Source organism: Gasterosteus aculeatus, chromosome 6, assembly GCF_964276395.1.
Source record: "Gasterosteus aculeatus chromosome 6, fGasAcu3.hap1.1, whole genome shotgun sequence".
In the NCBI taxonomy this organism is placed as follows: Eukaryota; Metazoa; Chordata; class Actinopteri; order Perciformes; family Gasterosteidae; genus Gasterosteus; species Gasterosteus aculeatus.
The window spans coordinates 3,562,984-3,575,248 of record NC_135693.1 but is presented as its reverse complement, the minus strand read 5'-3'; the positions used below and the strand labels follow the sequence as shown (position 1 = coordinate 3,575,248).

Below are 12,265 nucleotides of genomic sequence, written 5' to 3'. Positions count from 1 at the left end.
TCTTAGGACACACTGAGCTCCTCTCTCACGCTCTCATTCTACCATAATTCATGTTTTATTAATGCAAATGACTAATTCAGCTTCTTTCTGGAAGTTTTTTTTTTGTGCTTTCTCCCCTATCAGGTCTCCGTAGATCGTGGTTCCTTCGGGACCCTGTTCCTGACACCTACCGTGGCCATGCTGACGCCTGCTGCTGCCATCATCATCATCATTATTATTTTCGATATTAATCATATTACTGTACTCGTAAACCGACATTACCCTCTCCTTAAGTCTCTGTGCTCTCCCTCCCCACAGGCTTCTGTGGATGGTGGTTCTATCTGATGGTGGTTGCCTGGCATACTACTCACAATTACTTGAATCATTTCTGTCATAGGAATTGCATGTATTATATATTGTTCATTCTGTACACATGGCATCCATTGTAGTCTGTCCATCCCGGGAGTGGGATCCCTCCTCTGACGTTCTCCCTAAGGTTTCTTCCCCTTTTTCCCTCCTGGAAGGGTCTTCTCATTTTTTGGGGAGTTTTTCCTGTGCCGATGGTGGGTTTCGGGACAGAGGATGTTGTATGTGTACAGACTGTAAAGCCCTCTGAGGCAAATTTGTAATTTGCGATTATGGGCTATACAAAATAAAATGAATTGAATTGAATTGGTAGTGCCTTAACAGTTTGCAAATGGTATATGTAGAAATTACTTACAAGATGCCTGCTCACATATTTTATCTAAACTGATTTTAGCAGTTAAGAAGAAGGCTCATTTGTCTGGCACTGGGGGGGACATTAGGAAATGGGCATGCATTGGTGCAGGAAGAAACACGTGAATGAGACTTTATATATCGCCCCGATCATGTGTTCACTCCTCACTGCGCCACTCTCACCAGTGGACAGAGAGCGCGCGACTACTTGTCACTACTCATGTGCATGGCCCTGTTATACAAACTTATGAAAAACAGTCATTCAGTTTGTTCATAGTGACTGAATATATAACACATTTAGTCGGATGGAAAAATGTATACGGAAAAAAGAAAACATGTTTCTTACTTTAAAAAGCTGTAAATGATCATCAGAAAATGAATGGTTTTCACCATGAAAATATTTTTGTAAATCATTGACAGGAAAAAATATTTATGTTCAATGTTGCACACATACTAATAAAAATAATATTTGCTACAATTTTAATTAAAAAATAAAGAACTAATTTTCAGGATTTTAGGGTCGCTATTCATTTAAAAATGTTTCTCATTTTCAAATCCTTCCAGTGCTGTTTTAAGAGTTCCATGAGGTCTTCCCCCATAAATAAAGAACCGTGTCCTCGCCTTCCAAATTAAGCCGCACAGGCTGAGGTCTGAAGAAACTCACAATTGAAATTGCAGAAACAACTTTGTTCTCCTCAAAGTGGCGATTTGTTACAGTCGGCAGCTGGACGGGGGGAAGGAGGTAGGAGGTCAGAGTGGCACCGCTCCCTATTAATGAACTCACAGCACAATCGTCATCAGTCAACAGTAATGAATAAATCACTTTAGTCACGGCCCACAGTCAGTGAAGACAGCGGTCTGCTAGAGCAAGGCTGATCACATGACTATCCTTGCACCCTGGGCTCGATCATTAGCTTGGCTGCCAGAGTCAGAAAATGTAGCCAATGTTGATATCTGTATTAGTTTATCTAAGGAAACATTTATTCATTCAGTTGTTGGGAATCATCTGCTTCTTTTTACGCATGACATTCTTTTCGTTTCTTTTTCTTATGTCCAGCTACTTAAAGTGTACCAAAAAAGTCAAGGTTAAAGCAAATACCCAAATCAAACAAATCAATGTATATTAAAACTCCAACTCTGAGAACATAAACATTGTCAAACTTTCAGGTGTTGTTTTTTAAAGTGAAATATTTGTAAATAAGGCGGGAAGGGCCATGAGTGCAAAGTGAGTCTGCGGTGAATAAAATTAGAAACCTATTGACTCAAGTTTGAAAAGCACTCGTGGCAATTTAGCATTCCTTTTAGATGTATCCCTTGACAAAAACTCCCCAGATCTGGGGATGTCCTTGTGACAAATGGATATTTGACCTATGACGCAACAAAATGAAAAGGGCAAACCCCCTTGAGAGCATGACAATGACATGACATTTCACGGCAAGCTACTCATTGGATTTCAATTTATGTGTGCAGGTGTACAGTCGCCCTGCTAGTAACAGGACATGACAAATTCATCATCCTCAGATGATGAATTAGATTGTGTATTATTGATGCCCTGTTACCATAACATGTGTGAACTAGACATGCCAAAAATAAGTGGACTGGCAGACCAGCAGTGCTGCATGAGTGAGTCCTAAATATTTTTGCACTTCCTGTCTGTTCGTCCAAAAGTTAATGGCTTCTTTTTTAGGGGTTTATAGTCTGATGCTTGAAATTAGGTCTGTCGACAGAATGTTTGTTTTGTTGTGAATTAATTATGTCAGCCAATATCACAGCTGTTAATCCTGAAGATGTTACATGTTTAGAATACGGGAGTTTCCCCAGTGCATACATGAGACAACTATACATACCCAGGACAAAGGTCCTCCTTTGGTTTAGTATTAGGGACATGAAGTAATTTGACCGTTATGTAGCTTTTTCATAGTCCAGCGTTAGTGTGGTGGCGGGCTTGGTTTTGGCTTGTCTGCAGGGGGGGGAGAGGGGGAGTGGCTCAGGGAATGGTGCCAGGTGGAGGCAATCGGCCTCAGCTGATTGTATACTGACTGTTTGACTTTAACTGTAACTGTCTGCAGCTAGCGGCCGTTTCGTTTCCGCGGTCAACTTCCAGTTTACCTTGGGGACCGGAAGTAAACAAACAAACGTTAACTACGTTTAAATATTTTGTTGCAATAATCGCATGGATTAATGCATTAATGTTGACAGCCTTATATAAAAACTAACATGATTTACCTTAAAATTACAAATAAAATAGCTAAATTGTTAGTATGGACATAAACCTTTATATAATGAGGTAATTATCGTTATTTTACATGATTTGAATGTAATTTAAGAAAACAGTGAAATACTCTAGAACAATTACAGCCTGTCTTCTGTAAAAAAAAAAGTCAATTTTGTCTATTAGTATAGTACCTAAATTTAGAGATAGACAGTTAATTTACAGATAGTATCTTTAGAGTTTTGTACATCATTTAAAATTACATTACATGTTATGTCATTTAGCTGACACTTTTATCCAAAGCGCCCAAAACTTACACTGCATTTCTTTTTTAACCCATGTTTTTTTCATTTTGCCCGGGGAGTAATTAGGGGTTCATGTTTTGCTCAGGGACACTTCAACACAGGACATAGAGCAGCCTGGGTTTGAACTGCCGACCTTGCAGTTCCCAGTGCTCCCTCTCTCCGTGCGCCACCGCCGCCACTGAAAAAACAGAAAAACTACTGTAAAGTTATTTTCGATCAAATTGGGATCTTTTTTTTTACAGTACAGGATCCACATATGCAAATAGATGTGTATGGACGTGTATGATACTACATACTATTGTATGATTGACCAAACAGAGGTTTGACAGTTAGAGAGGACAAGAAGGGGTCTTCTTGACGCTGCTGTCCTCTGGATGAACGGTCCACGCAGTCAGTTAATCCACGAGTATCAGTGTGATACACCATCGTTCATTCCCTATAATTTAATATGAATGCAGAAAGGATGAGATTTAGCTGAAGTCCATTTTTCAGTAATAACTTTACGTTACCCAACAACTGAACTAACATAATTTAGCACGAGGGGGGGACAGGCTGTTTTCTTTTTAGAGATCTGGGCAGCTCTTTAATGTTAACAGGATCAGTGGGGGCTGTGCAGCCACAGGGTTCCGTATTTACAGCGGAGTGCCTATGGGGGGGCACCGGGTTGGCGCTTTGCACTTCCCAAAGATGGAATTAAAACCCACGTGGAAAAGTGAGTGTTTCTCCATTTGGGAGTGGGTATCAGATGAAGAGATCACATCCGTCCACGTCAATGTTGAGCTCGGTGGCGGAGAAGGGGGCGAGGTGTGGAGGCGGGAGGCCCGCTGTAAAAAGATCCAAGACTGGGCGTGTAATCAAATGTCACAGTATGACCAAAACAGGAGTAAATTACAAAATAAAACTGTCCGAGGACTTTGTCAGAGCTCCAAAAGGCTGTGATTGCAGATGGCCTCCCTAAACTCCCCTAATCACTCATCCACCCTTTTTATGGCCTGCTCCTAGATATTGAGGCAACTCATGGAATAATGTAAATATGTTTTTGTATCCATCTGTCAGTCGATCCATCTCCATCCATCCATCCCTATATGTAGGATTACTGTTATAGATGCATTAACACCTTTTTATTATCACTTTTCCATATACCAAAATGATGATATATATATAAATATAAATGTGATTGAAAGTTTATACTTCCTTGGAAATAAGACGATTAAAACTGTCACCCGTGAGTTTTTTTTATCAACGCAAAGACATGTGTTATATTCATTGCACGGTATAATTATTGTCAAAAGCACATTCACACTGAGTTATAATCCTTATTCATTGCAAAGGATGTTGTCATTTACAACTCAATGAAATGTTTTTTTTTCAAAAGGAAATTCCAATTTTTTTCATACACTACAATATAATGCATTATAATTAGTTATTATGTGTTATACGTTACTCTAATAGGTCATTGTTTGCTTTAATTAAATTCTAAATTGTACTATGTGAGGTGCTTATGATTATTGTTATTAATCATTAGAAATGTGAATGTGTGATTGAAAAGGGATATTGTGCTCTAAACTAATCATAATACTGTTGGTAAAAATAAGTGTCACAAAATGATATTTCAATTGTGTATTTTTCTTTACTTGAAAACAGATCAAATTAAATCTGACGTCATGGAATACATTGTAAGTAAACTATTGTAGTGCCGCTATACAAGGTTCTGTTTACATATTTAGTAATAAGCGACCATGTTGTACCATACTAGTAATAATACACTGTAGCAACTGTTTAAGATTCCCTCCGCCTCCGCAGTCCCTCCTCAGCCCCTTCACTGGCTTCGACCGCAGGGTTGCAATACGTACTGTTTAAAAGACTCCTTAATAACATTAAATATTTCCTTTTATTTAATATATATTATAACTATTTAGGCAAAAGACGCAAACGGGGGATCTGAATTTTTACGGAAAAAAGACTGAATTGAATTGAATTGTTCTGAGACAACATCCAATATGTCGATAAAGAAACGGGTCAATTCTGATTCATGATTTCAGTATTTTATATACATGCACAAAACAGATTCGTGTTTAATGCTTGCTTATTCCGCCTCTGTATTTTGTCGGGTTGAAGTTATGGGAAAGAGGTGAATTTCCCTCCTCGCTCCTCGCTCCTAGCAGCGTTCATGCTTTACGGAGGGGAGCTGAGGCCGGGTGATGGTATATATGCACTGTGTCGCTTTGGATTTTCAACCCCGCCAACTGTTTTGGGGGGTTCAGATGGTTAATGAAGTTGATGGAATTCCAAACGACATGTAATGTAATGTAATGTATATATCCTAGATATATATACACATATATACTACTCATACATACTCATATTACATTACATCTCTCTCTCTCTCTCTCTCTCTCTCTCTCTCTCTCTCCCGCTCTCTCTCTCTCTCTCTCTCTCTCTCTATATATATATATATATATATATATATATATATATATATATATATATATATATATATATATATATATATATATAATGAGAGAGAGTTGAGATAGTTTCTGTGATCGAACGCGGTTCCAATTATGTACGCAGCGTGCATATGCAAATGACAATGACACCACGTGGAGGGAAAACAGTAGGTTGTTTTTTGTGACAAATTATCTAATTTAGGAGAGAGAAAGTGTTAAGTGGGCCCATTCCACTTTCTAATTGGACTCCTCCCTCCTCTCCGCGGTGACCTCTAATTAACGCTCCCAGTTATTTGGTACAGAGCGCGAGAGAGAGAGAGAGAGAGAGAGAGAGAGAGCGAGGGGGAGCGTGAGATAGTAATTGATTGCCTTCCAGTCAACAATAACCTGTGACTGGTGGTCAATCGCTGCCACTTTGGTGCATCGCCTGCCACTGGATGGGTTCGGTACACACTTCGCCATTCGTCACTCTAAAAAAGTGCCTCAGAGACGAGGAAGGACTGCGAGTCAGAAGTGTCCGTGTAGCCTGGAGCTCCGCGGGCGACGTGCGGCTAGAGACGCACCTGTGATCCGAGCTGCGGACCATCTTTACCCCCCCACCCTCCCCGCCCCCGCGTAGCCTCTCCTTTTCCGCCTCCAGCACAGCACTATCTGCGTCTCAAGAGAATAACCGATCGGTCAGGTGTCACAACGCCACGGCGTGAGGCTGCCATGACCTCCAGGGACGACTCTAACTTTCCAGCGGTGCTGGACGTGCGGAGGCGCAGTCCGCTGGACCAGCTGCCGCCGCCGGCCAACTCCAACAAGCCGCTGACGCCTTTCGGCATCGAGGACATCCTCAACAAGCCACCGGTGAGGAGGAGCTGCTCCCTGAGCGGCACGCCGCAACACTTCTCCGGAGAGAGGCTGCTCTCAGGCCGGGCGCTGCTCAGCCAGACCTCCCCGCTCTGCGCGCTGGAGGAGCTGGCCAGCAAAACCTTCAAAGGCCTGGAGGTCAGCGTGCTGCAGGCAGCCGAGGGTAAAACACTTAAATTTACATGACATTACATTTTTTAACCCATTTTAACCGGAATAATGCACACGCTCACTGTTATGACATGTAGAATTACAGCGCTTCGGGTCGAACGACCGGAAATGTTCTCTAAAGCGTCTTTGGGTACTATTATTATTATTATTATATACAAGTACAGTACATTTACCATACCATATTGTAGTAGTATTGCCTTTTCTGAAAAAAGGCAAGTAATTATATGCGTTTGTGTTGCATGTGAGACAGTAATAACATTCATGCCATTCATTAAAAAAATATTGAATTATGCCCCAAACATATTATATTACTCTTATCATACAATAAAAATATCATATCTGTCAAAAAAGATTCATTCAAATAAGGTGGCTTAAAACTAATAAAATATAATTCAGTTATTCTGCTTCAGCAATTTTACTTGAGGAGCTCTGAATAATTTGGTGATCCGTATCGTTTTAGAACACAGGTGCATTCCCCCCCAGATGACCTAAATTGTGTCTTCCTCCCAGGCCGGGACGGTCTGACGGTCTTCGACCAGAGAAATAACACAAAAAAGAGGCGAAAGTCCCGCACGGCGTTCACCAACCACCAGATCTACGAGCTGGAGAAGCGCTTCCTCTACCAGAAGTATTTGAGTCCGGCGGACCGAGACCAGATCGCCCAGCAGCTCGGTCTGACCAACGCGCAGGTCATCACCTGGTTCCAGAACCGGCGGGCCAAGCTCAAGCGGGACCTGGAGGAGATGAAGGCGGACGTGGAGTCCGCCAAGGTCGCGGGCACCGTGGCCATCGAGAAGCTGTCCAAGCTGGCCGAGCTGGAGAAGTGTGCGGCCGGCGTTCTGGGCGGGGGGACCGTATCCGACCCGGTCTCCTCGCGGTCCCGGTGCGACAACGCGGAGGGGCTCGACTACAACAGAGAGCGCATGTTGCCTCCCTCGCCTGCGTCGTCCTGGTGCACAGACCGGCTAACCAGCAAGTGCTGTTCGGGGGATGAAGATGAGGAGATTGACGTGGACGACTAAACAAATAATTGCGTAGCGGTTTGAAATGTCAAACAACGCGATGTTACCGGACAGAACATTGTTCCGTGACGCGGATTCCATCCATTACGCGCGGGACGCGCGGCACACCTACAACCGCCTCGATGCGTTTAAACCGAGAGAAGCCGTACAGGACCGCTGCTTTCTGGAGGACCACACGAAATGCGTGCCATTCAGAATGGTATGACGCGAACCCGCAGGTGCGCCTTCTGCGCAGAACCACCGTGACACGAGATGGCATGTTTTCTCTGGATCTGACGTTGGCCTCTAATTGCAAATATTTTTTTAATAAGCTCAGTCATTGTTCTAAAATGGTAACCAAACACAGAACGGGTGAATATCTTGTAATAAACCCCGATTTGACTATATTTATAATGCTTTGTACAACCATTTAAGTGCCTTTAGGACAGAACACAAACAACTGTAAAAATGTAAAATACTAATAATATCAATAATAATAAAAATGTCCAATATTTGGCCTTCTTGCACATTTATATGTTTTACATTACGTGGAATTAATGCATATCATCCAATATTGGAATCCCTGTCATATTTATATTTTAAAGTCCGTTTGGGAGGAAAGTGGAAACTTGCCTTTCGACCCCCTGCATGTGTTTTCATTTTTTTCTCTGTGAGAAACACAATCTGGAGCCAGGAGGCCCATTGTGTGTGTGTGTGTGTGTGTGTTACCCCTTGGGGCCACTCTCCAGCAGAGCGCAATACGGAGTTAAGCGTTTCTCCCTACGTGCACCGGCCTGGCGGGTCTAGGCGCACAAAGAGCGGCCATGCGGGGTCTTTTCAGACGCCGTATGGTTTTGAGGGTTCTACTCCCAATTAGGAGTCAACGTAAGGTATTGACCTAACCCGTTCTGTAAAAAGACATGGCATTTCCCTTTGTGGTTCATATCTCCGACAGCCACGTGCGTTAAAACGCGGCTATGAATGTGTGCGTGGCTCAGCGGGCCCGTTCGTAGCTCGAATGTGGTCCGTTGAAGATGAAATAGCTCTCGGTCACACACTTCATCGGTTCTGCATCAACTGGCATGCAATTTGTTCACAATGAAAATTCGTATACACATGCACACAATTAAAATGAAACATTAGTTTAATGTATTTTATCGGTGACTTAATAAAGCAGTGCAATAGCTCGAGGACCGCTACCAAACGTTTTCATTTTTTTGTCGAATTAACAGTTGTTTCGGTAATTCCCATCGTAATATTTGAATATGTATAGGCTACACATACTCATTTAAAAATGTGTACTATTTGCAACCGAAAAAAAAAATTCACTCCTGGCCTACTGATTTTTTCCTGGAACTTTTAAGTTAAAAGCGATGATCGCTCAGATTTTTTTGTTGTAAAGAAATAGATCTTTATTCTTTTTAGAGATGGCATTTTCCTTCTTCCATTTTGCTGGACCGGCTAACCACTGGCTTCTACCATCTGGACCTGACAACACAATTAATATATTTAACTTCAAGCGCTTGAAAATAAATATATTTGTCATCATTATTTTATCAAGAGCAACATACTGCAGTTTATACAAGCATACCATTTTTAGTACAAGTAAGATTATTATTATCAATGTTTTCATGTAATTTCATTAAATATTATACTAAATGTATTGTCACATTTTCTTTTTTAATTGTTGACCAAGTCCCCATGGACTTCAGCACTGTTTGAAGAACAACAAATATGTTAAAGTAACAGTTGAAGTTATTTTCATAATGTAACGTTATGTGAAAAAATCAACTCAAACCGTTTTTTAGAAGATGTTTTCCTGACTATTATCTAGTGCAGCCACCTATTATATTGATTTGATAAATTATTTAATAAAAACAGTAATAATATTAGTATTAGAAAGCCATATTTCATTACAATCAGGAAAATTATTACTTTTTAGTTATATTATAGTAAATGGTTTTGAATAGTTCATTTCGTACGATCTCAATTGCAATTGAATATCGTTTTTAAGAAGAACTATACTGGTATTATTATTATTGTCGTTGTGGTCAATGTTATATATATATATATATATTGCATATTATTGTTACAATAATATAATGCTGTCATTATTACTGTTGACCGTTTTAGCGGTCGGCTTTATACAATTGTTTCCATGCATCAGTTTCTTGTCCTGTCCTATTCTGTGCTGTCCTCTCCTGGGCTCTGCTCTGCTGTCCAATGCTGTTGTATGCATTCCTCTCCTGTGCTGTGCTGAGCGTAGGAGTGTGCTTAACTGAGCAGCACTGTGTGTGTGTGGGTGCTGAGCAAGCTCCTGAGCTTTGTGTTGGAGGATCTGAAGAAATAAGCTGCCTCTGCCGGAGGGAACGGCTTGATTGATCACTAAATAGGGCAGATTTGAAAGTTTTAGTTATAACGTTCTTGTAGAGCCCCTTAACACTTCAAACTTCAATTTTACGGGCTATTGAACTAAGCGTGTCCCTGACAAAGTTGATATATGTATTAATTTACTTTAACCAGTGATTAATTACTACCCAGAAAGAGAATTATTCCCCCCCCCCCTTCCAAATTTGCATATTAATCAAATTCTAGTTGATAATTCAGATGGAGAAATGGATTTAGCTGAGCTCTGAGGCACAGCTCTCTCTCTCTCTCTGTTCACACAGACTCAGCCTCTCGTCCCCCCCCTCAGGGCTCTCTCTCTCTAAGCTGCTTGTCGAGTCACGGATGCAGAACGAGCTCGGCTGGCTATTTGGTGAAAACAGAAATTGCATGTCCTCTTTTATGATGTGTTCATGCTGAGCAGGCTCTTCTTCGTGTGGCCTGGCAGAGCCGCCTTTGGGAGTGTGTGTGTGGGGGTGGTTTAGGGCTCTAGATGTACAGTACAGGGTCGGACGAGTCACCTGTGTCTAAATCCATTGATGAATGGAAAGGAATGTGAGGAAGTAAAGGATTATAAGCATTATAAGAACATGTTGATGCCAGCAGAAAGTTTAATGTGTGCTCACACTAACATTAACCATATGCAAACAGACACAAGCAGGTTGTGGGAGGTGAAGCCCAGCGTTAACTTTTTTTGGACTGCACTAAATAGTTTAATACACCCTCCATACATAGAATATATTCATCTGACTCAATTACTTATTGGGCCATTTTCCAGCTTTTATTAGATATGTATCCAGGTATGGGTTACCTAGAGAGGACATTTTTGTAAGTTATTTTCAGCCACATTAAAGGGCCGGTGTGTAACATTTTCAATCAGGCTGCAACCTCCTTTTTCTGAACACTCTAAACCCACATTCAACCACAAACACATTGGAATGTTAAAATTTAATGTTGAATTGGTTTCCTTCTATACAATTTTCTCAAAATCAAATAGTATAATTCATTTTATTAGTAAGTAAAAGCATGATCTTCAGTAAGTAATGTTATATTAGTGATTAGTGACTGGCAAATGCTTTTCTATGTTGAACTGAAAATAGTTATTTCATTAAACTTAGACTAATGAAAAAAAAGCTAGTGAACTAATGATTTTGAGTAATGATAACTAATGTGGATTTACATATGTCTACAGCAACTTAACTTATTTAGTTCCTCCATTTATAAAAACCAAGATGGAGAGGGCCAAATGGCCAACTTGTGGCTTTAAAACCCAAATACACAAATCATTGACGTCACCATGACTACGTGTACTTCTTATTTCTGGTCTACCAAGAGGTGTTTTTCCTCTGGCGTTCCTGTACTGCCTCTCCCTCCTTTGCAATTCTCCACACCTTTTTGGAATTAGCCTCGTTAGTTCTTCCCATAGACTCCTTTCCTGATCACCCCATTCCCTTTCACCTAAGCTGTCTTCATTGTCACGTCAGATAGTTTGTATCCCAGTTTTGGTTTTGTCTTTGTTGGATCCTTGGCCTTTTTCTCTCTCCCTTAATCTGCTCCACTCTCTGACATGCGTCTTTCTTCTCTCAGACCCACAATCAGCCTTGCAACAAATTCTTCTGCTATCCTCTGAAACACACAAGACAAAACATAACGATAACAGACAAGAGTCCCAGCTCCACGGGTCCCTTCTGTAAACTGAGGCACAGCTGTTGTCTTTGTTACTCTACTGACACCTTGTGCTTGATCCATTCTACCACATCTAAGAATGTACTGCGTCCTCGGATGTGGTAAAACTGTTATGCAAAATGTGGAAAGGACTTTTCCTTTGATGAAGTATTTTTAAAGTATAGTTTAAAGTTTAGAAGAGGTAATGGATTCTGAATTTAAAGCTGATGCAAATCATTGTACTAGTTTGTGAATGCAGATTTTTCTATTGTAGAGGTAAAAAAATAAATACATGCAAACTATAAAAACCAAGGCATATGGATAATAGTTATGGAGATGTTGGCCATTGGTGGTTATGCCCTTTTCAAATGCTTTGACTGAAATAAACTTGTTAAGACGTCTGATCACCAGCGAACTAAAGAGATATTTGCATTTTACATGGCCATCACTGGACTAAAAATGACATATCCATTGTTTGATTTGAGTGATTTGTGATATTTGTGATAGTAAAGAAATTAGGACCAC

General features: G+C 40.8%; 1 protein-coding gene across 1 annotated transcript; it reads left to right on the top strand.

The window, feature by feature from the left end:
- The first annotated feature begins 6,111 nt into the window (after positions 1 to 6,111).
- Positions 6,112 to 8,202, top strand: lbx1a (ladybird homeobox 1a). Its single transcript, XM_040177719.2, has 2 exons — positions 6,112 to 6,681; positions 7,200 to 8,202. The coding sequence occupies exons 1-2, from the start codon at positions 6,375 to 6,377 to the stop codon at positions 7,709 to 7,711; spliced, it is 819 nt and encodes a 272-aa protein (XP_040033653.1). The 5' UTR covers positions 6,112 to 6,374; the 3' UTR covers positions 7,712 to 8,202.
- Positions 8,203 to 12,265: the final 4,063 nt, after the last annotated feature.